This window comes from Monodon monoceros, unplaced genomic scaffold (genome assembly GCF_005190385.1).
Source record: "Monodon monoceros isolate NGI ecotype Baffin Bay Population unplaced genomic scaffold, NGI_Narwhal_1 Super_Scaffold_21, whole genome shotgun sequence".
NCBI lineage: Eukaryota > Metazoa > Chordata > Mammalia > Artiodactyla > Monodontidae > Monodon > Monodon monoceros.
In genome coordinates this window covers 144,746,439-144,769,077 of record NW_021703778.1, presented here as the reverse complement: position 1 = coordinate 144,769,077, position 22,639 = coordinate 144,746,439, and the positions used below count along the sequence as shown (strand labels likewise).

Sequence of the window (22,639 nt, the reverse complement as noted above, 5' to 3'; positions counted from 1 at the left end):
TCTGGCCACTGCTGACACCAGGCCACTGTGCTTTGTGGTGGAGCACAGAAAATGGGGCACAGACATCACCCAGCCAAGGACACCCTGGTAGAGTCAGGGGCATCAGCCTTCTGGTGAAACTGTTGTCCCAACCAACCAGGATGTATACCCCACCCCAGAGCTTTCCCAAGCTGCTCAGCATCCTGCTTAGGAGCGAGGGGGAAACAGGCTGTGTGTGTGTGTGTGTGCGTGTGTGTGTATGTAATGGTGTGTGTGTGTGTATGTAATGGTGTGTGTGTGTAATGGTGTGTGTGTGTAATGGTGTGTGTGTGTGTGTAATGGTGTGTGTTTGTGTGTGTGTGTGTATGTAATGGTGTGTGTGTATGTAATGCTGTGTGTTTGTGTGTGTGTGTATGTAATGGTGTGTGTGTGTGTGTGTGTAATGGTGTGTGTATTTGTGTGTGTGTGTGTGTATATGTAATGGGGCAGTGTAGGGAGTGGGGAGTGGAGATGGGTGATAGATTTTTTTTTCTAATGGTAAATCCTACCCAACAAACCCCCAAACCAAGGAGCCACACCGAGTGAGCTGGATTATAGTGGGTTCAAGTCATTTATTTTTAGATGGTACCAGCATGTTTGGTTCTGGAGTCCAATCCCCAAATTCCAGAAAAATAAACTAATGAGAACCACATGCAGTATGTGAAGGCCATTCCGACGTGTCTGTGATCATGCGTCGAGTGGGCATAGAATACAGACCAGGAGCCCTTGGCGCGGTGCAGGGCCTCCTTCCTCGGACAGCTGACAGCCTCTGGCTCTGAGCCCTCATTTGGGACGGGGGAGAGGGCTGAGGCCCGGCCATTAGGACCCTGTCCCTTTACGGCCCTGGGCCCCTTATTGCTACATTTGCTACTTTGCTACTTTATGGCCCCTGGGTTGCGCCCAGGGAATGCCTTATCAGTGGGTGGTACTAACAAGTAGGCTGCTGGCGTCTGCCATTGCCATGGTTACATGAACACAGACCTCTCTTCAGAGGGTCCTGAGGTGAGTTCTCGGGGATTCATTTGGCCACTTTTTGACCGTGCCACACATGGTCCTTGCTACATACTCAGCTCAGACAGCCCTTTTGGAGGCTGGTGGCATGTTACCTTGCCCCTCAGGACTTTCCAGCTCCTGGACTTTGCTGGAACACCTCCCTTCAATATGTTCTGCAAGGCCCAAAGACCAACAGCCCTCAATTCTTTCCAGCTTCTGGGAAGGCTTGCTAGTGGTGGTTTTTGAAGCCCATGCACTTGGAGCATAATGCGAGGGGTGCATTTTTAGAAAAACAACTTCTACAACTAGCCAAGGAGCTGGATGGGTGGCAGGCTGCTGCTTCATGCCCTGCTGGTGAGGTAGTTTGAACACAGCAGAGACCTTACTACAGGGAAAGCCCCTGGAGCACGTCTCCATGTGTTCACTGGTCTAAGAAGTGACTCAGAGTGATGAGAGGTCCCTCCTGGGTGCTGGCCTGTACCTGACCCCGTGGCAGGGGTTGGTCTGGAGCACGACGCAGCTGACTGCTCTGGTGGGCTAGACCCTGCTGCATTCCTGGGGCACAGCAACCCAGAATATCCCTTCCTGGAAGGGCAGGAGCCCTGTCTCCAGCCCAGAGAGCCCCTGCTGCTCTGGTCAGGTCCTCTGGCTGCTGCTGGGCACTCGCATGTGTCAACCTACAAGCTTTACTCTTCCCATGTAGGCAAAGTCTATGGCGGTCAGACGCCCAATGCCTGGTGCCTGTGTGTCTGCCCTGATGGGTGGGTGGTCACTTCTAAGACTGCCCTGATGCTTTGGCTGTGGGGCTGCCAACATGGTATTTGCCCTGTGCATCCTTATTGGGAAGAATCCCAGACCCAGAGACCATGCCCGGTCAGGGGAGCTAAGACAGGACAGGGCAAAAAAGCAAAGTTTATTTTGCTACAGAATTGCCTTCGAAAGTCTAATCTGGTCTGAATTTTTGGCTGTGTCCACCAGGCCAATGGGGAACTGGCCAAGACCAGTTTTCCAAATGTACTTGCATTCTAAGGTCTGCATGGTAGACTGGCCTTGGACTAGCCTGCTTGGGTGGAGCAATCCTGTTCTACCCCTCATTTCTGGGTGTGATCTGCTGGGGGGTACGTGGCGGCAGTCACAAGACCGAACATGCCTTGGTTGGGAGGCGGGATGAGGGTGGTTATTGCTCTGGGTTTGAATCCATTTGAAGCGCCCTTATGTCTGTCGAGCCGGCTGGATGTCCCCAAAGGTGTCTGGAAGCCTTCAGCCTGCTCCATCTCAGGGCTGCAGTCCATCTGGCTCTGGGTGGGCCTTCTGGGGACCTCCAAGGTGGGTCAAGCCTCAGGAGCTGCAGCCAGGGGGACATAGAAGTCCTGGCCAGGGAGACTACCCCTGCCCTGGCTGCAGCCACGAGGAAGGACAGGAGGCAGCCAGCCACTTGCTCTCGATAACTGAGGGCACAGAGGCACCTGCTGTTCTAGAACTGCCTTTGCCCACCTACCCTGTGTGTCAGCGTCAGCACAGCCTGGGCACCTTGGCAGGAAGAGCTTCCTCTGGGCAATGCTGGGTGCAGAGGGACATGATCGGGAATTTTGCTCGGAAACAGGAGGTCTGTGTGAAAAGCAAGGGGACAAAAAAAGGATGGGACGAGAAGAGGAGGGGTCAGAAGACCCCACACTATGGGAGCAGCCTTCACCAAACTCATTTACTCATCAAGCAGTGGCCAGCTGTCTGCCAGGTGCCAGGTTCTGAGCCCAGGTTGTGTGGCATGAGGGGGAGGGACTGTCTGCCCAGAATCTGGGTCTACAGCCTCCCCTTTGGAGGCACTCCGAGGACTCAACATAATGTCTCTAATTTCCACTGTACCGAGAAGGGAGAGCAAACACTGCCATGGGGGAAACTGAGGCGCAGGGGTCAAGAACCCACCACGGTACAACTGTAATCACGACTCCTCATGCCCTCGGTGGCCCCGCTGGGAGGGATGGAAGCTGGTGCCCCGGGGACAGGGCATGAAGGTGGGCTTGGAAAGATGGTCCTGGGGGAGCACCCAGGAATCAGCGTCTGCAAACAAGCTTATGAGCCTCACCAGCTGGTGAAGTTGCCCACACAAGTAAAGAAATACCAGTGATTGCTGCTTTGCTTCTGTGTTTGCTGTTTATACACTCCCAGGGGAGATTTTTCACCTCCGGCCAGAATAGATCAAAGGAGGATGGTCATAGCAGGTGTAGAGGCGGGGGTGAGTGTCTGAATTCAAAAGCACGTTGCTTATACCGCTCTGTCGGAGGGCTCATGGGAGTCACAACGATGACAGCGACAACAATGAGCCTAATAGCTACCATTTGCAAAACACCTACTACGCGCCAGGCACCCGACTCGGTGCCTTGTATCACTCCCTCACAGCCAGGTGGGCGGATGGTCATTTGCAGGTTGAGCTCTGTGCTGGCGTTGGCCTGTGATGATTGGCATTGTGGAGGGCAAAGCCTTTGCTGGGCCGTCAGAGGACCACTGGGCCCTGGCCTCGCCTCTGGGCACAGATTCCCCCCAGCTTCAGACACAACCGAGACCTGGCCACCGGGGCCCAGCCACGCCTGGGACTGCCAGCCTGGGGCCCAGCCCCTCCATCTGGGACCCTCCCAGCTCCCACCTGGAGCTGCCGGAGGGGAGGATCCCAATGGCCCCCGAGTTCATCGCTACGTTTATTTTGAGTAAGACACGCGGGGACACACCAAGGAGCAAGGGGCCACAACAGAATAAATTACGAGATAATAAAAAATGTAAAAGATGGTCAGAACCTTCACGGCTGTTAAACCACAAGCTCTTTCATCAACACCAGTGCTTCCTCTGGTGTTGGACCCTCGAGACGTGTGGCAGGATTAGAGGGCAGCCGCCAACGCCTGTGGAGACCTCCTTGAAAGGTGGCCTCCGAGGGGGTTGGAAGAACTTGAGGTGCTGCAGTGCAGGAGATGGCTCAGTGCTGACGATGTGATTGGGGCGCATGGCGTGAGGGCAGCCTGGCCCCGGGTCCTTGCACGCAGCGGCCGCAGAGATGCGGGAGGCGGGAGGCGGGAGGTGGTCGGGACACAGTGGTGTAACTAGGGGGGTGCCGTGGGTGCACCAGAGAGGCGGTGGGGTGTAATACTGGATGTGCTCAGGGCCAGGGGTCCTCTTGAGTTTGCTGGAAGGCGTGATCCCCCGGACGGCGGGAGGAGTGATGACAGCCAGAATCTAACCTCAGCTGACAGTCACAACAGGAGTCCCACCGGGTGCTCTGCCCTGAACGTGTTAGGGGCCAGGAACCCCTAGAGAGTGGGGTGTCGGCACACGACTATACAAGGAAGAGAGGGTTGTAAACAGGGGCCTCTACCTGGCCGACCCCAGGCTCCGTGGACTCTCCTTCTGGCCTCCCTCTGGATCACCCACCGCGTCTCCCCACCGTTGCCCATCACGGCCCTCACTCTTTCTCTTTCACAGTGACCAAATCTCCCCGCAGGGAAGCTCTGTCTGCAGATGTGGAGCGCGGCCGGCTGCCCGCGTGGTCCTCGGGCCCGGGCCCTGCGGGGGGCACTGTCAGGAGGACTGCATCAGGCCGGTGAGGCGCTTGCCCGCCAGCGACTTTCCCTGCAGAGACAGCGACACAGGGGCACCACAGGCGCACACACACAGAGGACAGACACAGAGAGCCAGACAGGTGGATTAATTGTTGGCACGAGCCATGAGGCCAAACGACTTAGCTCACCAACCCCTTTCATCTCTCGGTTTGGGAGCCTTAACCACAGACAACTGAACAACCAGGTCTTTGGGGGCAGGTTAGGGGGTGAGGGTGTGTCGCTGGTACACTTTTGGGGGCGTGGGGATTTTACTTACTCCAAACCAGGCATTTTAACCTTTAGGTAGAGTGTCTCTTAATGCCTGTGGGCTGCCCCTGAACTTGATTTTATCCAAGTGAGGAAGGAAATGTGGCCTGGGGACTAGTAAGATCACGGGGGGGTGGGTTGACCCAAATAGATGATGGCTAAGAATCTGGGTGACTGGGAACTAATATATTAACTAGTCTGAAGAAGGCAGAAGACCTAGGAATCCTGTTTAAAATGCAGGATTGAGCTCTCCTTAGGTCTTCCTGACAACCTGTTCTGGGACTGGGAAGGTCTGGGGGCGCTGCCGAGGCTTGGAGCCTGGGCTGCAGGACACAGGGCAATGCACTCCTATGTTCTTGGTCCCCATCTCTGGTACCCGGAGGCTGACTCTGATGATTCCACATCAGGAAGTCTTACAAGCCCTTCACTTACAAACTATGAAGCCGTTCTTGTCCTTTCAAAAACAAAAAGGATGAACTCTATCGTGAGGCCTGGTACATGGGCCATAGAGGTCCAGTTGCTCACATGCCCAGGAGGAGCCTCTGATGTGGGACTGGGCACCAACAGGAGGATGGGGAAGGCTCAGTCCTTTGCTTATTTCCCTATAGCCATAGTCTGCACCCATTCCCTGCTCACCCTCTTCAGAAATCCATAGCATTGGACAGGCGTCTAGAGGAGAGTATGGCTGGACCCAAGCAGATTGATCACTGTGTCTGAGAAAACACTCAGAACCCATCTTAATATTGACAGTGGGTCAGCGCCATCTGCCTAGGGTAGCACGTGGTCGCTCATCAACACGGGCTGCAGCGTTTGGCAGCGTGAGGTTTCAAGGGCCAGCAATTCCTCATGTTCATTTCCAAGTGGGGTGTGAGGGCTCATCTTGTTTACTGGGCTTGGCTGCATGTACGCTGGATGTAATTAAAAAAAATTGATCAGGTTTGTGAAGCCTGGTAGGGTACTCAATAAACCTGCTGATTGATGAATTGATGGATAATGGGCATTTCCAACAAACGAACAACATGGGCTGTGAGTTTGCTGGATGCAGGACAATATGTCATCTGGCTTAGCTCTCCACGGAGGGACGTGCCAGCTTGACTTTGAGAATTCGATGGCAGGGATGGGAGCTTGTCCAGAAATGCAAATGCTCTCAGGGGCAGTTGGGAAGTCTGCATCTACCTCCCCTTTGCTCTGTTTTTCCCCTTTCATGCCTCATGTTTGCTAGTGAGACAAAACTTTTCATTTCTTTCTTCCCTACAGACACACACACACACACACACACACAATCTCCCCAGCAGCAACCTTATCTGAATCTTCAGATACACTAAACTTAGCCTGCGGCTGGATACATTTATACTGGGCTACGAATTTTTTAATCAGATTTTTTTTTTTAATCCTAGAGGGTTTCAAGTGCCAGTCTTTGCAAGTCACTAAAAGCAGGATGGCTACTCCTCTGTGTGGAGTGAGTTAGGTACAACAGTAGCTCACAGATAGCAGAGGCTGACGGCTGAGGACTCCCTCCGGGCCTGGTTCTAAAGCACACATGGAGCCGGGACTTTTCCTTGACTGCCCTTTCTTACACGGAGCCGTAGGCATTTGTCATCCAGGTGGTGGACCTGGGAACGGGCCTTCTCCATGCAGTCCTGAAGGCAGGAAGCACGGGGAAATGTGGACCTGATGAGTCTAGGGGCCTCCTGGTACGCGGGCTCTACCAAACCTCCCCCAGCTCCTTTCACCCTTTTCCATCCCTGCTCACGTGAAAGGCACCAAGGAATGCTGCTTTCCTCCTGGGTACTGCTTACTGCTGTGGAAACCACACACCAAATACCAGCTCCTCCCCCCTTCTTCCATCCCTCCTCTACCAGGGCCACAAATTACACATGGTGTATCCAAATATATTTCCAGGTTTGCCCTACAATGGCATTTGGGGCTCTGATTTAGCTGGCGGGTGTGAAAAAAAGGAATCACTGAAGCTTCTAAATAACAGTCCGTTGCCAGCGCAGATGTTAAAAGCCCAGAGACAAAGAGGGTGAGGTTTACCAGGCATCCAAACCCTCATCACAGCTTCATTCTCATTAGTGAGGTCATTTTGGCTGGAGAAGGGGCTGTGGTTGAGGGAGGTTAGAGGTTCTGTTTCTGGATGATTGTGTGTCTGTCTGTTTTAGGTGGATTTGGCCCTGAGGATCCCTACCCTCCACACCTCCCAGTTCTGTAGAGCGGGCTGGGCTGGGAGGCGTTAATTAATCTCTTCCTGCCTAAGTCCCAGAGCTCAGCCTCACAGCTCAGACTGCAAAGACCTGTGGCCAGCCCATCAATCCTTCCCCTCCCCTCCCCCAGCTGCTTGCAGCGCTTCACAGTTGGGGGCGGGGCTGCAGCTGACAGCCCTGGGGGAGAACACACCCTGAGACTGTTCCCAACCTCGAAGCCGTCCAGGTGGTACTCCTTGGCATTTCTGTCTCCCTCTCCCGCTCCTGCCCTCACACATTTACCAAATGCCAGTTCTGCTGCTAAAGGAGGTCATGATGGCTCAGGTCGGCTCAGGGGACAGCTCAGCCCAGCCGCAATCTGTTCACTAGGCAGTGACCTCGTGGGTGAGGCTGGAAGGTGGTTACTCATGCAGGGTGCAGGCAAGGCTAGATGCTGGCCTCGGGCTTTGGGGAAGACATCCTGCAAACACACTGGCTCTGCAGCTGCCTCACTTCTGAAGAGCTGAGGCTCTTACAGTTTTCAGGGATCAAAGTGAAACCTGACAGCAGAGGCTACCGGTGTTCAGAGATGAGCTGCCCCAGGGTGTATGCCGCTAGGGGCTTGCTGCGAGCTCCTAGCTACTGCTCTGCGCACAGAGAGGGGAGCTCCCACCCCGAACCTTCTAGGGGTCTTTCCTTCCTCCTCTTCACCCCCATCCTCGCCTCCAGTTTGGACGGTTCTGCAGGAGACACTTAGGAAGGGGAGTGGTAATTCTGCCTTTGCCTGGCATCTTGCTTAGTTACAGGGAAAGGAATGTTTTCAGGGTGTGAATGTGTGCTGTTCCTCAATGCTGGTCAGTTGGGAACAGATCATGGTGCCAGGAAACTGTAGCCAGCTCAGCCTGAGGCCTTGGCGTAGCTGAGCGAAGCAGCTGAAGGTGGTTGAAAATGCTATTAGCAGGCAGCCTTTGTCCAAGTGAAAAAATATACAGTGATTAAGAACTGAGCTGCAGAAGGTACATTCCAGAGACAGCAAAGCTTTGCATTCAGACAAAGTACTTTTCACCTTCGAGACATTTGGCCAAGTTTAATCCAATAGAATTTGTGATCCTTCAATTTCATGGACCGCAGGCTCAGTGCTGGGTTCACAAACACCCACACGTTCAATTCCCACCCTCCACCCTGACTAATCATTTCAGCTCTGCAGCCATCCTGATGGCTAGAAGCCTGGAAGAAGGTGGTCACGGAATCCTTTGTTTCTAAAAGGAAGTGCACAAAAGGAATGGCTCCCTTTTGTGAGGTGCTTCAGGAAAAATCGACATGCTGCTTGACATGCTGTGGCTCTGTGCATCGCACTTCCAGATATTAATCAACAAAGCATGCACCATCCGGGTTACCAAGAGCTTTCGCCACTCACTTACCTGAGAGACTGACGCTAACCTCTTTGGCTGAGAGAAGGGCTGTGGCTCAGAGAGTAGCCCTGGGGGTCACATGGCATACTGGGGGCAGCGGAGCCAAGCACTAGTGGCTCAGGCAGGACCTTTTTCAACTCTAAGAAGGTAGAGACATCTGAGCTGCTGATGGGATTTTCTTGCTAATTTGCTCAGATGACCTAAGACCAAAGTTACAGATCTCAAGTCCACTAAGTCTAAACACATGCTATGAGGGGGATGGAAATCAACCGTGGTTGTCTCTAGGGGAGAGAGATGGAATTGACTGGGAAGGGGCATAAGGGAACTTTATAGGGTGATGGGTGTAGGTTACACTGGTGCATACATTCGTCAGATTCGTTGAACCATACATTTCAGATCTATTCATTTTGCCATGTGTAATTATGTTTCAGAAGATAAAAAAAGATTAGAAAAAAATCCAGCTATCACATCTCTGCTTTGAAATGTCCCACCCCTTACTCTTTTTCAGCTGCTGTCCCAGCAACTTTGCCTTTTGGCTAAATTCAAAGCTTCCCCCTCCAGTATAGGAGAAACCCAGATTCCTCTGCTAGGGGAACTAGAACTTGCAACAGAACTAATTTGGAACATGATTTCTAGTCTCCATAGATCCAAACGGATCACCTTGTGGTGACACACAGGCATTTTTCATCCCTGCTAATGAAAATCGGTGTTTTGCTGAATAGGGCTCACCAGGTGACCTCAGCAGGCAAGAAGTGGGAGGTCCCAGAGAGAAGCTGTCCTTTCAAGGAGGCTGAAAGTTACCTATGAGTAGACGATGCTCAGGTTCATAAATGATGAGTGTGTGTGAACTCACAGGCCTGTAGGGGACTTGACGGGAGAGCCGTCAGCCCTAAGAGCCAGGGAGAAAGGAAAGGTCCCAGCTTGGGTTTGTTGGGAGGGGGAGGAGCCAGGGATTCCAGCCAAGTCAGGACTGCCTGACATCATCGCGTGACTTTCCTGGAGGTTGGTCCCCCTGGTGCCGCCTTCTCCACTGAGCAAAGCAAAAGGGATGATTTCAAAAGGAAGTGTAAGGTATTCTGTGGCATCTCCTTTCTCAACGATGTTTAAAATTGGAGAGAGAGTGCCATTTGCTTGGGGTAGTTTAGAGGGTTAGAAGCTCTGGCAGGGGATGGTAGGAAAACCCATACTTGATAGAGAATAATTTGAAAACACTGCAACTCTCCTCTTTCATCATCAGCAAGATGGGCAGATGAGACGGGAACTAGGCAATGGTTACACATGGCTGATCCAGGGCAGACCTAGGCTGGAGCAGCATCCAGGAAGCAGAGGGTGCTTCCGGCTTTGTCACGCTTCAGGGAAGGGGAAGGGGGTGGGGGGGGGTGCCCTGTGACAAGATCCATTCCTGAGGTCTGTATTACTCCTGGGTCCTTGCCAAGCTTTCTGATCTCTCTCAGGAGCTGAAGGGCATTTTATTTGGTATTGAAATATTCTCTTTATTTGACTTTTTAAAAATAGGATACCACAGACATCTGAGACGCAGCCGGGCTGGTGACTCGGCTGTGGGTGGCGCCCCGGAGTCCGGGTAGGCAGCAAGGGATGCAGGACGCTCTCCGAGGTCACCCCCGGGTAGAGCTGAGAGGCTGACATGGTCTTGGTGCTCCAGCCGGGTGTCAGGCCTGAGCCTCTGAGGTGGGAGAGCCGAGTTCAGGACATTGGTCCACCAGAGACCTCCCAGCTCCACGTAATATCAATCGGCAAGAGCTCTCCCAGAGATCTCCGTCTCAATGCTAAGACCCAGCTCCACTCAATGACCGGCAAGCTACAGTGCTGGACACCCCATGCCAAACAACTAGCAAGACAGGAACACAACCCCACCCATAGCAGAGAGGCTGCCTAAAATCATACTAAGTTCACAGACACCCCAAAAACACACCACCGGACACAGTCCTGCCCACCAGAAAGACAAGATCCAGCCTCATCCATCAGAACACGGGTACCAGTCCCCTCCAACAGGAAGCCTACACAACTCACTGAACCAACCTTATCCACTGGGGGCAGGCACCAAAAACAACAGGAAGTATGAACCTGCAGCCTACAAAAAGGAGACCCCAAACACAGTAAGTCAAGGAAAATGAGAAGACAGAGAAATACACAGCAGATGAAGGAGCAAGGTAAAAACCCACCAGACCAAACAAATGAAGAGGAAATAGGCAGTCTACCTGAAAAAGAATTCAGAGTAATGATAGTAAAGATGATCCAAAATCTTGGAAGTAGAATGGAGAAAATACAAGAAACGTTTAACAAGGACCTAGAAGAACTAAAGAGCAAACAAATAACGATGAGCAACACAATAAATGAAATTAAAAATTCTCTAGAAGGAATCAAGAGCAGAATAACTGAGCCAGAAGAACAGATAAGTGACCTGGAAGACAAAATAGTGGAAATAACTACCGCAGAGCAGAATAAAGATAAAAGAATGAAAAGAATTTAGGACAGTCTCAGAGACCTCTGGGACAACATTAAACTCACCAACATTCAAATTATAGGGGTCCCAGAAGAAGAAGAGAAAAAGAAAGGGACTGAGAAAACATTTGAAGAGATTATAGTTGAAAACTTCCTTAATATGGGAAAGGAAATAATCAAGCCCAGGAAGCGCAGAGAGTCCCATACAGGATAAATCCAAGCAGAAACATGCCAAGACACATATTAATCAAACTATCAAAATTAAATACAAAGAAAAAATATTAAAAGCAGCAAGGGGAAAGCAACAAATAACACACAAAGGAATCCCCATAAGGTTAACAGCTGATCTTTCAGCAGAAACTCTGCAAGCCAGAAAGGAGTGGCAGGACATATTTCAAGTGATGAAAGGGAAAAAACTACACCAAGATTACTCTACCCAGGGCTTCCCTGGTGATGCAGTGGTTAAGAATCCACCTGCCAGTGCAGGGGTTTTGGGCCCGAGCCCTGGTCCAGGAAGGTCCCACATGACACAGAGCAGCTACGTCCGTGTGCCACAACTACTGAGCCTGTGAGCCACAACTACTGAAACCCGCACGCCTAGAGCCCATGCTCCACAACAAGAGAAGCCACTGCAACGAGAAGCCCACGCACCGCAATGAAGAGTAGCCCCCGCTTGCCACAACTAAAGAAAACCCGTTCACAGCAACGAAGACACAACGCAGCCAAAAATAAATAAATAAATAAATAAATAAATAAATAAATTTTTTTAAAAAAAGATTACTCTACCCAGCAGGGATCTTATTCAGATTCGATAGAGAAATTAAAACCGTTACAGATAAGCAAACGCTAAGAGAATTCAGCACAACCAACCAGCTTTACAACAAATGCTAAAGGAACTTCTCTAGGCCAGAAACACAAGAGAAGGAAAAGACCTACAATAACAAACCCAATACAATTAGGAAAATGGTAATAGGAACATACATATCAATAACTACCTTAAATGTAAATGGAGCAAATCCTCCAACCAAAGACATAGACTGGCTGAATGGATAAAAACACAAGACCCATATATATGCTGTCTACAAGACACCTACCTCAGACCTAGGGGCACATACAGACTGAAAGTGAGGGGATGGAAAAAGATATTCCATGCAAATGGAAATCAAAAGAAAGCTGGAGTAGCAATTCTCGTATCAGACAAAATGGACTTTAAAATAAAGACTATTACAGGAGACAAAGAAGGACACTGCATAATGATGAAGGGATCAATCCAAGAAGAAGATGTAACAATTGTAAATATTTATGCACCCAACATAGGAGCATCTCAATACATAAGGCAAATGCTAGCAGCCATAAAAGGGGAAATCCACAGTAACACAATCATAGTAGGGGACTTTAACACCTCACTTTCACCAATGAATGGATCATGCAAAATGAAAATAAATAAGGAAACACAAGCTTTAAATGACACATTAAACAAGATGGACTTAATTGATATTTATAGGACATTCCATCCAAAAACAACAGAATACACTTTCTTCTCAAGTGCTGAAGGAACATTCTCCAGGATAAATCATACCTTGGGCCACAAATCAAGGCTTGGTAAATTTAAGAAAATTGAAATCATGTCAAGTATCTTTTCCAACCACAACACTATAAGACTAGATATCAATTACAGGAAAAAACCTGTAAAAAATACAAACACATGGAGGCTAAACAATACACTACTAAATAACCAAGAGACCACTGAAGAAATCAAAGAGGAAATCAAAAAATACCTAGAAACAAATGACAATGAAAACACAATGACCCAACACCTATGGGATGCAGCAAAAGCAGTTCTAAAAGGGAAGTTTACAGCAATACAATCCTACCTCAAGAAACAAGAAACATCTCAACTAAACAACCTAACCTTACACCTAAAGCAATTAGAGAAAGAAGAACAAAAAAACCCCAAAGTTAGCAGAAGGAAAAAAATCATAAAGATCAGATCAGAAATAATTGAAAAAGAAATGAAGGAAACGATAGCAAAGATCAATAAAACTAAAAGCTGGTTCTTTGAGAAGATAAACAAAACTGATCAACCATTAGCTAGACTCATCAAGAAAGAAAGGGAGAAGACTCAGATCAATAGAATTAGAAACGAAAAAGGAGAAGTCACAACCGACACTGAAGAAATACAAACATCATGAGAGATTACTACAAGGAACTATATGCCAATAAAATGGAAACCTGGAAGAAATGGACTAATTCTTAGAAAAGCACAACCTTCTGAGACTGAACCAGGAAGAAATAGAAAATATAAACAGACCAATCACAAGCACTGAAATTGAAACTGTGATTTAAAATCTTCCAACGAACAAAAGCCCAGGACCAGATGGCTTCACAGGCGAATTCTATCAAACATTTAGAGAATAGCTAACACCTATCCTTCTCAAATTCTTCCAAAATATAGCTGAGGGAGGGACACTCCCAAACTCATTCTATGAGGCCACCATCACCCTGATACCAAAACCAGACAAGGATGTCACAAAGAAAGAAAACTACAGGCCAATACCACTGATGAACATAGATGCAAAAATCCTCAAGAAAATGCTAGCAAACAGAATCCAACAGCACATTAAAAGGATCATACACCATGATCAAGTGGGTTTTATCCCAGGAATGCAAGGATTCTTCAATATATGCAAATCAATGTGATACACCATATTAACAAATTGAAGGATAAAAGCCATATGATAATCTCAATAGATGCAGAAGAAACTTTTGACAAAATTCAACACCCATTTATGATAAAAACCCTCCAGAAAGTAGGCATAGAGGGAACTTACCTCAACATAGTAAAGGCCATCATTCTCAATGGTGAGAAACTGAAACCATTTCCACTAAGATCAGGAACAAGACAAGGTTGCCTACTCCCACCATTAATATTCAACATAGTTTTGGACGTTTTAGCCACAGCAATCAGAGAAGAAAATGAAATAAAAGGAATCCAAAACGGAAAAGAGGAAGTAAAGCTGTCACTGTTTGCAGATGACATGATACTATACATAGAGAATCCTAAAGATGCTACCAGAAAACTACTACAGCTAATCAATGAATTTGGTAAAGTAGCAGGATACAAAATTAATGCACAGAAATCTCTTGCATTCCTATACACTAATGAAAAATCTGAAAGAGAAATTAAGGAAACACTCCCATTTACCATTGCAACAAAAAGAATAAATTACCTAGGAATAAACCTACCTAAGGAGACAAAAACCTGTATGCAGAAAACTATAAGACACTGATGAAAGAAATTAAAGATGATACAAAGAGATGGAGAGATATACCATGTTCTTGGATTGGAAGAATCAACATGGTGAAAATGAATAAACTACCCAAAGCAATCTACAGATTCAATGCAATCCCTATCAAAGTACCAATGGCATTTTTCACAGAACTAGACCAAAAATTTCACAATTTGTATGGAAACACAAAAGACCCCAAATAGCAAAAGCAAATTTGAGAAAGAAAAACGGAGCTGGAGGAATCACGCTCCCTGACTTCAGACTATACTACAAAGCTACAGTAATCAAGACAATATGGTATATAGCTGATTCACTTTGTTATAAAGCAGAAAGTAACACACCATTGTAAAGCAATTATACTCCAATAAAGATGTTAAAAAAAAAAGACAGTATGGCACTGGCGCAAAGACAGAAATATAGATCAGTGGAACAGGATAGAAAGCCCAGAGATAAACCCATGCACATATGGTCACCTTACCTTTGATAAAGGAGGCAAGAATACACAATGGAGTAAAGACAGCCTCTTCAATAAGTGGTGCTGGGAAAACTGGACAGCTACATGTAAAAGAACGAAATTAGAACACTCCCTAACACCATACACAAAAATAAACTCAAAATGGATTAAAGATCTAAGTGTAAAGCCAGACACTATCAAACTCTTAGAGGAAAACATAGGCAGAACACTCTATGACATAAATCACAGCAAGATCCTTTCTGACCCACCTCCTAGAGAAATGGAAATAAAAACAAAAATCAACAATGAACCCTAATAAACAATGGGACCTAATGAAACTTAAAAGCTTTTGCACAGCAAAGGAAACCATAAACAAGATGAAAAGACAACCCTCAGAATGGGACAAAATATTTGCAAGTGAAGCAACTGACAAAGGATGAATCTCCAAAATATACAAGCAGCTCATGCAGCTCAATATCAAAAAACCAAACAACCCAATCCAAAAATGGGCAGAAGACCTAAATAGACATTTCTCCAAAGAAGATATACAGATTGCCAACAAACACATGAAAGGATGCTCAACATCACTAATCATTAGAGAAATGCAAATCAAAACTACAATGAGGTATCACCTCACACTGGTCAGGATGGCCAGCATCAAAAAATCTACAAACAAAAAATGCTGGAGAGGGTGTGGAGTAAAGGGAACCCTCTTGCACTTTTGGTGGGAATATAAATTTATACAGCCGCTATGGAGAACAGTATGGAGGTTCCTTAAAAAACTAAAAATAGAACTACCATATGACCCAGTAATCCCAATACTGGGCAAATACCCTGAGAAAACCATAGTTCAAAAAGAGTCATGTACCACAATGTTCATTGTAGCACTATTTACAATAACCAGGACATGGAAGCAACCTAAGCAACAGATGAATGGATAAAGAAAATGTGGTACATATATACAATGGAATATTACTCAGCCATAAAAAGAAATGAAATTGAGTTATCTGTAGTGAGGTGGATGGACCTAAAGGCTGTCATACAGAGTGAAGTAAGTCAGAAAGAGAAAAACAAATACCGTGTGCTAACACATATATATGGAATCTAAAAAAAAAAAAGGTCATGAAGAACCTAGGGGCAGTACAGGAATAAAGACACAGATGTAGAGAATGGACTTGAGGACACAGTAGGGGGAAAGGTAAGCTGGGACGAAGCGAGAAAGTGGCATGGACATATATACACTACCAAATGTAAAATCGATAGCTAGTGGGAAGCAGCCGCAAAGCACAGGGAGGTCAGCTCCGTGCTTTGTGACCACCTAGAGGGGTGGGATAGGGAGGGTGGGAGGGAGGCGCAAGAGGGAGGGCATATGGGGATATATGTATATGTATAACTGATTCACTTCGTTATACAGCAGAAACTAACACACCATTCTAAAGCAATTATACTCCAATAAAGATGTAAAAAAAAAAAATAGGGTACCACAAATATAAAACAAAGCTTCCCCCCCCCTCCAAATCAAGAGATAGGTGAAAATTGAATTATTTTAAAAAAAGCTCTCTGGACGAAGACTTAACATACATTAAACCTATGTAAAAAGTAAGGAATATGGTCAAAATATAAACAGTGGATTATTCTGCAATAGCCCACCATTTTATGTACAGTAATATAAACAATCAGGTTTTTCCACGTCAATGGTGGGTCTATGGAATCTGCCTGCAGTCGTGTCTGCTGAGAGCAATTCCCACAAAATGTTACTGGGATCATTAGCAGGTCCAGACACCTTACTCTAGCCTGGCAACTAGCAGTGCTTTTTTTTTTTTTTTTTTTTAATTTTTACTTAATTTTTTTTTTTTTTAAATTTAGAAACGTTGAGTTTATCTGAACTAAATGTGAGAGGACCAACCTATATCCCCTATCTCCAGGGATTTTTCTCTTTGAATTTCTTGTTCCTGCCCAACGGGGTGGCATTGTTATCTCATGCACCCTCCCTTCTCAAGTGCCCTCCTCTTCGACTCAGCCAGACCTTGATGGTGGCAGTGTGGGGACGGTCCCCTTACTAGGGGCACAGGTTAGCTGCCGAGGAAAGTTACTAACGGCCACCCATTGATTGAACATAGAGCAGCTGTTGTGTGTCAAGCGCACTTGACATTTGAGAGACACCTGTGCTAATGTCCACAGCATCCTTGCCAGTTAGGTATTCCTTTAACCCTCACTGGACACATGAGGTTGAACCGCTAGCCTGAGTGCACACAGCTGGTCAGTGGCCTTCACGGCCCATCCACCTTCTCCCTGTACATGACTGTCACTCTCAAGGAAGGATGCAGGTGGAAAAGCTCAGGACTAAGGATTCCTCCACATCTACCCACACCAGACCATCTCTCTGCGCAGTGCAGGGTGATTTTCTCAACCTCACTGAGAAAGACGCTTCAGCTCTTGGGCACACTTGAGACCATCCCAGGCATTTGTGTTCTGCCTAAGCTGCTTCCCTTCCTCACACTGGGGACTCCTGAGAAGGAAAAGCTGCTACCTTCTGGCTGGCAAGCCTGGCAAAGTGGGACTTTGGCTGTTGTGCTGAGCTGAGGTGCACGTCACCGCTGCTTGGCACTCATGGGTTTAAAACGGTGGCTACTGGACCGGCCAGTGAAGCTGCCACTTCTGTTTGTGGCCCTGTGTTATTGGTGCCGATGCCTCTGGGATCTCCATAGCAACAGTCCCAGGGAGGAGAGAATCAGGTGTCATGTTTACCTTCCTGAGGAGGGGCGGGCGGATGCTTTACTCCAATTAGAACCAACCCCAATTAGAACCACGTGCCCAAATCGAGCTGGCTGGGGAAGCCCTCCCCAGCTGCCCTTCCTCGCACTTCTGACTCTCGCCCCCTCATCGTGCTCGTCACTTATGGGGCTCTTTGCAAAGTACGACCTCTACCTGTTAGTTTTTGTGGGTGATGGGAGACCTTCCTCCATGGTCCCCAGCTGTGCAGGGACAAATCTGGAACCAGGCAGGCATGCCGGATGCCACGAGTGACAAGGGCTCAGCAGCTGTGCCCGACACTGGTGGCACAATGCCCAGTCCCCAACTCCCCAGCCTCCCGTCCAAGTTGTGCATTTCCATTTTCCCTGCTGCTTTTTTCACCTCACGCAGGAGAAATGCCCCCCTTTTATTACCGGATCTCTTATCTCCTTCCTCTCGTTCTGACTGAAAAACCCTGGTGCTCTTTCTACACTCAGCCTGCAGCAAGTTCTTGGTGGACACAGGGGTGGAGCGGAGGTGGGCATTCTGTTCACAAGGCCCCCCGATGGCACGCCTTCCTTAGCCCATGCTGTGCTTGCCTCCTCTTCCTTAAATGTACTCTGGCATCTCTGCACTGGTTCACCGCAAACTAGGCAAGGGACCAAAGACTCAAGGAAACAGGGACGTGGCTGAGTTGCTATCGGCAACAACTTGATGCTACTTTTTTTCCAACTAGGAAGTTCAAGTGACCCTTGACTATGGCGACAGGGAAGAGCGCTGCTGAAGTTTAGTGGATGAGACAGCAGGAGGGATCACTTGCTCGGCCGTGTGTGATCCTTCTCAGGACCCAGGAGGACTCTAACCCCACCCTCCCAAGGGCACTTCTCATCTCCTGCGAACACGTTCACCCAGAACACATCCACGGCTTGGGGTCCTTGGTTAAGCCGGCTGCCAAGGCAGAGTTTCAAGGGCACAGGCTGCCAACATGCTGACTGTCCCCACCGCCCCAAAGCATAATCTTTCCGTGAATGTCCAAGTCCATTTGGATACACATTCAAAGAGGGCTGGCTCATTTCTCTTTTCTCCCTACTCTCAGGAATGCAGTTTGGGGGCATTTATCGGACATGTATTTCTAACCTGAAAAAGTGCAGCAGGGGACAGGTCAAGCAGCATTTTTCAAGACACCTCTGGACAGAAACGTGGGCTGATGGAATTCTTAGCCACAGAGAACCTTCTTACTTCCCTACAAACCCTTTTCACATGTCGCTGCAATGCTCTCCATCCCTGTGACACAGGGGATGGGCGGTTCCCTAGCCCTCTTCTCCCCTGGTGGTCTAGCAGGTAGAAAGGTGAGATTTCCAAGTTTCCCACAGGACTTGGCCCTGGACCACAGAGGAAGAGCAATGGAAGCTGTAAGTGGGAGACTAAGCCTCAGGATGCTGCTGTTGGGTCTAAAAGCATCTTCAAAGATAGAGGGCATTTCTGCTAGGGGTCCAGGAGGAGCGAGTTACAGGATCAATACCTGAAGACATTATTTGTACATTGCCTCTGGGACAAGGCACTCATCTCCGTGTCATTTCTAGACCCCTCAGCTTCTTGTTTCTTAGGAAGAAAAAACTATGGGTGTAAAAAAAGAGGCAGGAAAAATGGGCACACTAAAAACTGGGTGCCACTGACTGTCCATGGAACTAGGGTGTGAGAACAGGAGGGACGGGCAGAGATGAGGCCACGGACAAACAGATCATCTCTTCCGGATTTGGAGCACCTTCTGGGCGGAAGGATCCCAAAGAAGGTTAGAGAGTTCGGACGCCGGGATCACTCACCCACTGCTGGAAGGAAGCCACCTCGGGGGTGAAATGCAGCGGCCATTCTGACTCTGCGCCAACAGCACTAGGCAATTGTGTTTTTAGGAAGGGAAGTGAAGAATAACTTATCCAGCTGAAACCGTGAAGACCTGTGGCTTTAGGGGAGCCCCTGCCCAGACACGCACACAGCAGCAGCGGGTAGGCGGTCCATGCGCAGAGGCACAAGCAGGTCTGCAGCGTATGTTACACACGTACCATACACTGAACACGGAGGCGTGTTATCAGGCAGGTAGCACATGCACCTGTGTAAGCCGCTGTGCACATGCTCATGTGAGTGTTTACACCACAGGCACTTGCAAAAGCATCTCATGCAAGGTTCATGAGCAACCACATGATTGGCTGTAGAGCTTTACATCAGGCTCCTAAGATGCCAATCTTTGACAGACACTGCAAACTTCAAGCATTTACCTTAAGATACATATATAAACCTGACTTTCCCCAGGAAAAAGCCATTCGTGTCAGTGGAAATGGCCTCTCTGCTTCTGTTTGTCAATACTGCAAGCAGTGGGAGCGTGCCGCCCAGGGGGCTGGTTTCCGAGGGATTTCAAAGCATCCCCTGCCACTTGGTTCTGACTTCTCCAACCACCCAACTTTGTAGCACGCAGTTAAAAAACAGGAGCCTCTGTTTATCTGGCAGATGGAACAACCAGACTTGGTGAGGTTGTACTGCTCAGGGTGGCTCCAGGCAGGCAGACAGCTGCCAGGTGAGGGTTTCTGGGAATGAGGCTTCTGCGGTGCAGAGCGCTACATCTGCAGGACTGGATTTCATGCTCTTATAGGGGAGAACCATCTCCGATCTGTGTCGGGAAGCAGGAGGCATCTTAGGGTCCTGCACCTCAGGAGTCGGGGCAAATGCCAGATCCTGACAACGTAGGCAGTGTTTCCTTGGTGGCCCTCCCCACGTCCTGGCACTGCACTGCTACAAGCCCCTAGCTCCTACAGCTTCCTGGGAAGTGCACAGGGGCCCTGAGAAATAGACCACAGGGCAGAAGCTGGTGTGCTGGGTACCACAGTCCCTCCATTCCTAGGGAAAGCAGAGAAACTGGCTCTCTGAGTTGACTTTCAAAATAAGACAATAATAATAGCTACCATTTATCGAGGAGAGTCATGAGCCGGTTGCTGTAATAAACGAATGTGCTTTGCGCACATTGTCGTATTTGAGATACGCGTGTCACCATTCTCAACTGCAAAATAAATACAATAATACCTACCTTGCAGGACGTGGTTGGAAATCAGATAAGGTAATAAGAGCTAATGGGCTGCAGGTAACATCATAATAATGAAAATAATAATACAAAGAGTTATACTTAAGCATATATACTGCAAACACTATGCGAAGCACTTTATGTATTCTTTCCCTCTTAATCATTTACTCTTATCTTCTTTACAGATGAGGAAACTGAGGCTTGGAGTCTGAAACGCACAGTTAAGTGGTGGAGCTGAGGGAGAACCGAAGTCCCTCTCAGGCCAAGTTCTGCATGACACGGATGCCCACAGTGCGACAACGTGAGCGCCCAAGACACGGCAGCTGTTCTTGTTATGCCCTCATTTAGTGCCAACATCCACCCAGGGCAGCAGGCATCATCGGGCAAGTGAGCGGCTTGCCCAGGGTCTTATACCAACTTCAGGTGGAGAAATAGGATTCAATGGGGGCTGCCCATCCCTAACCCTGAGCCCATTCTCTACATTCTGGTGGCCCCTAAAGGGATGTTGTTCTCAGGGGGCGGAGCCAGCAGGTCATCTTCAGTAGGGGATGAGGATGCAGTTGGGGGAAACATCACTGCCAGGTTTTTGACATTTAACCTCTCATAGGTAGTGCTGTTCAGTCACACCCAGAGAGCTGGCTGAGGAGCAGTGAGGACAGCTCAGGGCAGGACGAGGGGCCAGTTGGAGCCTCTCAAAACAAACTCCTGCCAGGGCAAGATGCACGTCGCTGTGCAGTCCTCCGTGCAGTCCTGGGGAGGATGGAAAGAAAGGGGACCCTGACATCAAACCTACACAAAGCTGCTGAAGGGCAAGCTGGGGGCTCTAGTGGCCACCACCCCAGCCGCACGCCTTCCTGGTGATCCTCATAACGTCCTACACATCTAGAAACAATTCAGCAATGCTCTGACTGAGGGCTAGCAAATGAGGGGCTCTGAAGCTGTATCATTACCAAGGAAACCGCCCTTGAGGATAGGACCACAGGGTGGTGACCACTCACAAATACTAATGGTTGAATCCTTTACATATATAGAATTATGGATGCCCTGGAACCTTCCAGGATCATTCAGGACAGAGAATCCATCAGAACTTCCCCTCTACTTTTGCCGCAGCTCACAAGGTTGGCTTGAGTTTTGTACTGGCTGCTCCATCTCCATTTCCCAACTTAGTATGCTATGATGGAAAGGGCAGGCCCTCTACCCTTACTTGATGGTCTGTCTTCTCCCATCAGCTGTGGGGATTTGGATGCACCGTGCTCTTGGTACAAATGAGAAAGGCCAGGGGCATGGTGTAAATCAGTTCTCCAACCCTGTGAAAGAGCATGGGCACCCCCTGGATCCCCATACCTCTCTCTCCCCTACCTCTTATATCCAGGCATCAATCACGCCCACCAGAGTTTTAAAGGCCTGTATGAGGGAACACAGTAACAATCAACTCTGACTGGGCTTTCTTTAGCTTCAAAAAATGTCTTATTAAAACTTTGCTGACTTTATCGGGATCACCATGTTTAATGAGAGGCCTCAAAGAATCTGAAAGCAAAAGATGAGGAGAGGAAAAAAGCCATAAGCTGTAATCACCATAATTATACAATCCCATGATGAGTTGAAGGCAGCCCTGGCAATGCCCGAGAGAGGAGGGAGTGTCATTTGCAATCAGGTTGGTTCTCGGGACAGCTGGCAAGAATGTGACACGAGAGCCCTTCCCTTCCCCTGAGTCCTCACGGAAGGGCCCAGGAGGAGGGGGCCCACGAGCGCAGTTTCCCCGTGGTCTAAGGTATCAGGGGGCGTGTTCTGTTCCTGGCCAGGCTGAGACAGTTTGGGGGCCAGCTTGTCCTCCTGGAACCTGCACTGGCATTAGGTAAAAGGCAACCGGCTTGATCATCTTTTCTGCTTTCAACAAAACACCCTTGCTGGATGGAAATGATGTCAGGCCAAGCCTTCTCCAGCATAAGGCCAGGGCACCCCGCACACGCCAACCCTGGCTGTGCTCAGCCTCCCTAAGCCAACGGGCACCGGTGTCCTCCATGCACTGATTTCCTCCTGGGCATTCAGGCGAGAGAGCCCTGTTGCCCAGGGCTCAGCTGCAGCAGCAGCAGCAACTGGCTTAAAAAACCGAAAACAAAAGGCCAGGATGACGGGCGAAGGGCAGCAATTCCAGTTCTTGACAGTGGCCTT

At 48.6% G+C, this 22,639-nt stretch overlaps 1 protein-coding gene across 1 annotated transcript in view; it reads right to left on the bottom strand.

Annotated features, from left to right (window-relative positions):
* Positions 1–563: 563 nt before the first annotated feature.
* Positions 564–22,639, bottom strand: part of RGS6 (regulator of G protein signaling 6) — a 576,458-nt gene continuing 554,382 nt past the window's right edge. Inside the window, exons 17-18 of the mRNA XM_029236167.1 lie at positions 19,221–19,287; positions 564–4,626 (exon numbers count right to left, since the gene is read on the bottom strand). Coding sequence (XP_029092000.1) covers positions 4,460–4,626; positions 19,221–19,287 — 234 coding nt within the window. The 3' untranslated portion in view covers positions 564–4,459. The remainder of the gene's footprint in view (positions 4,627–19,220; positions 19,288–22,639) is intronic.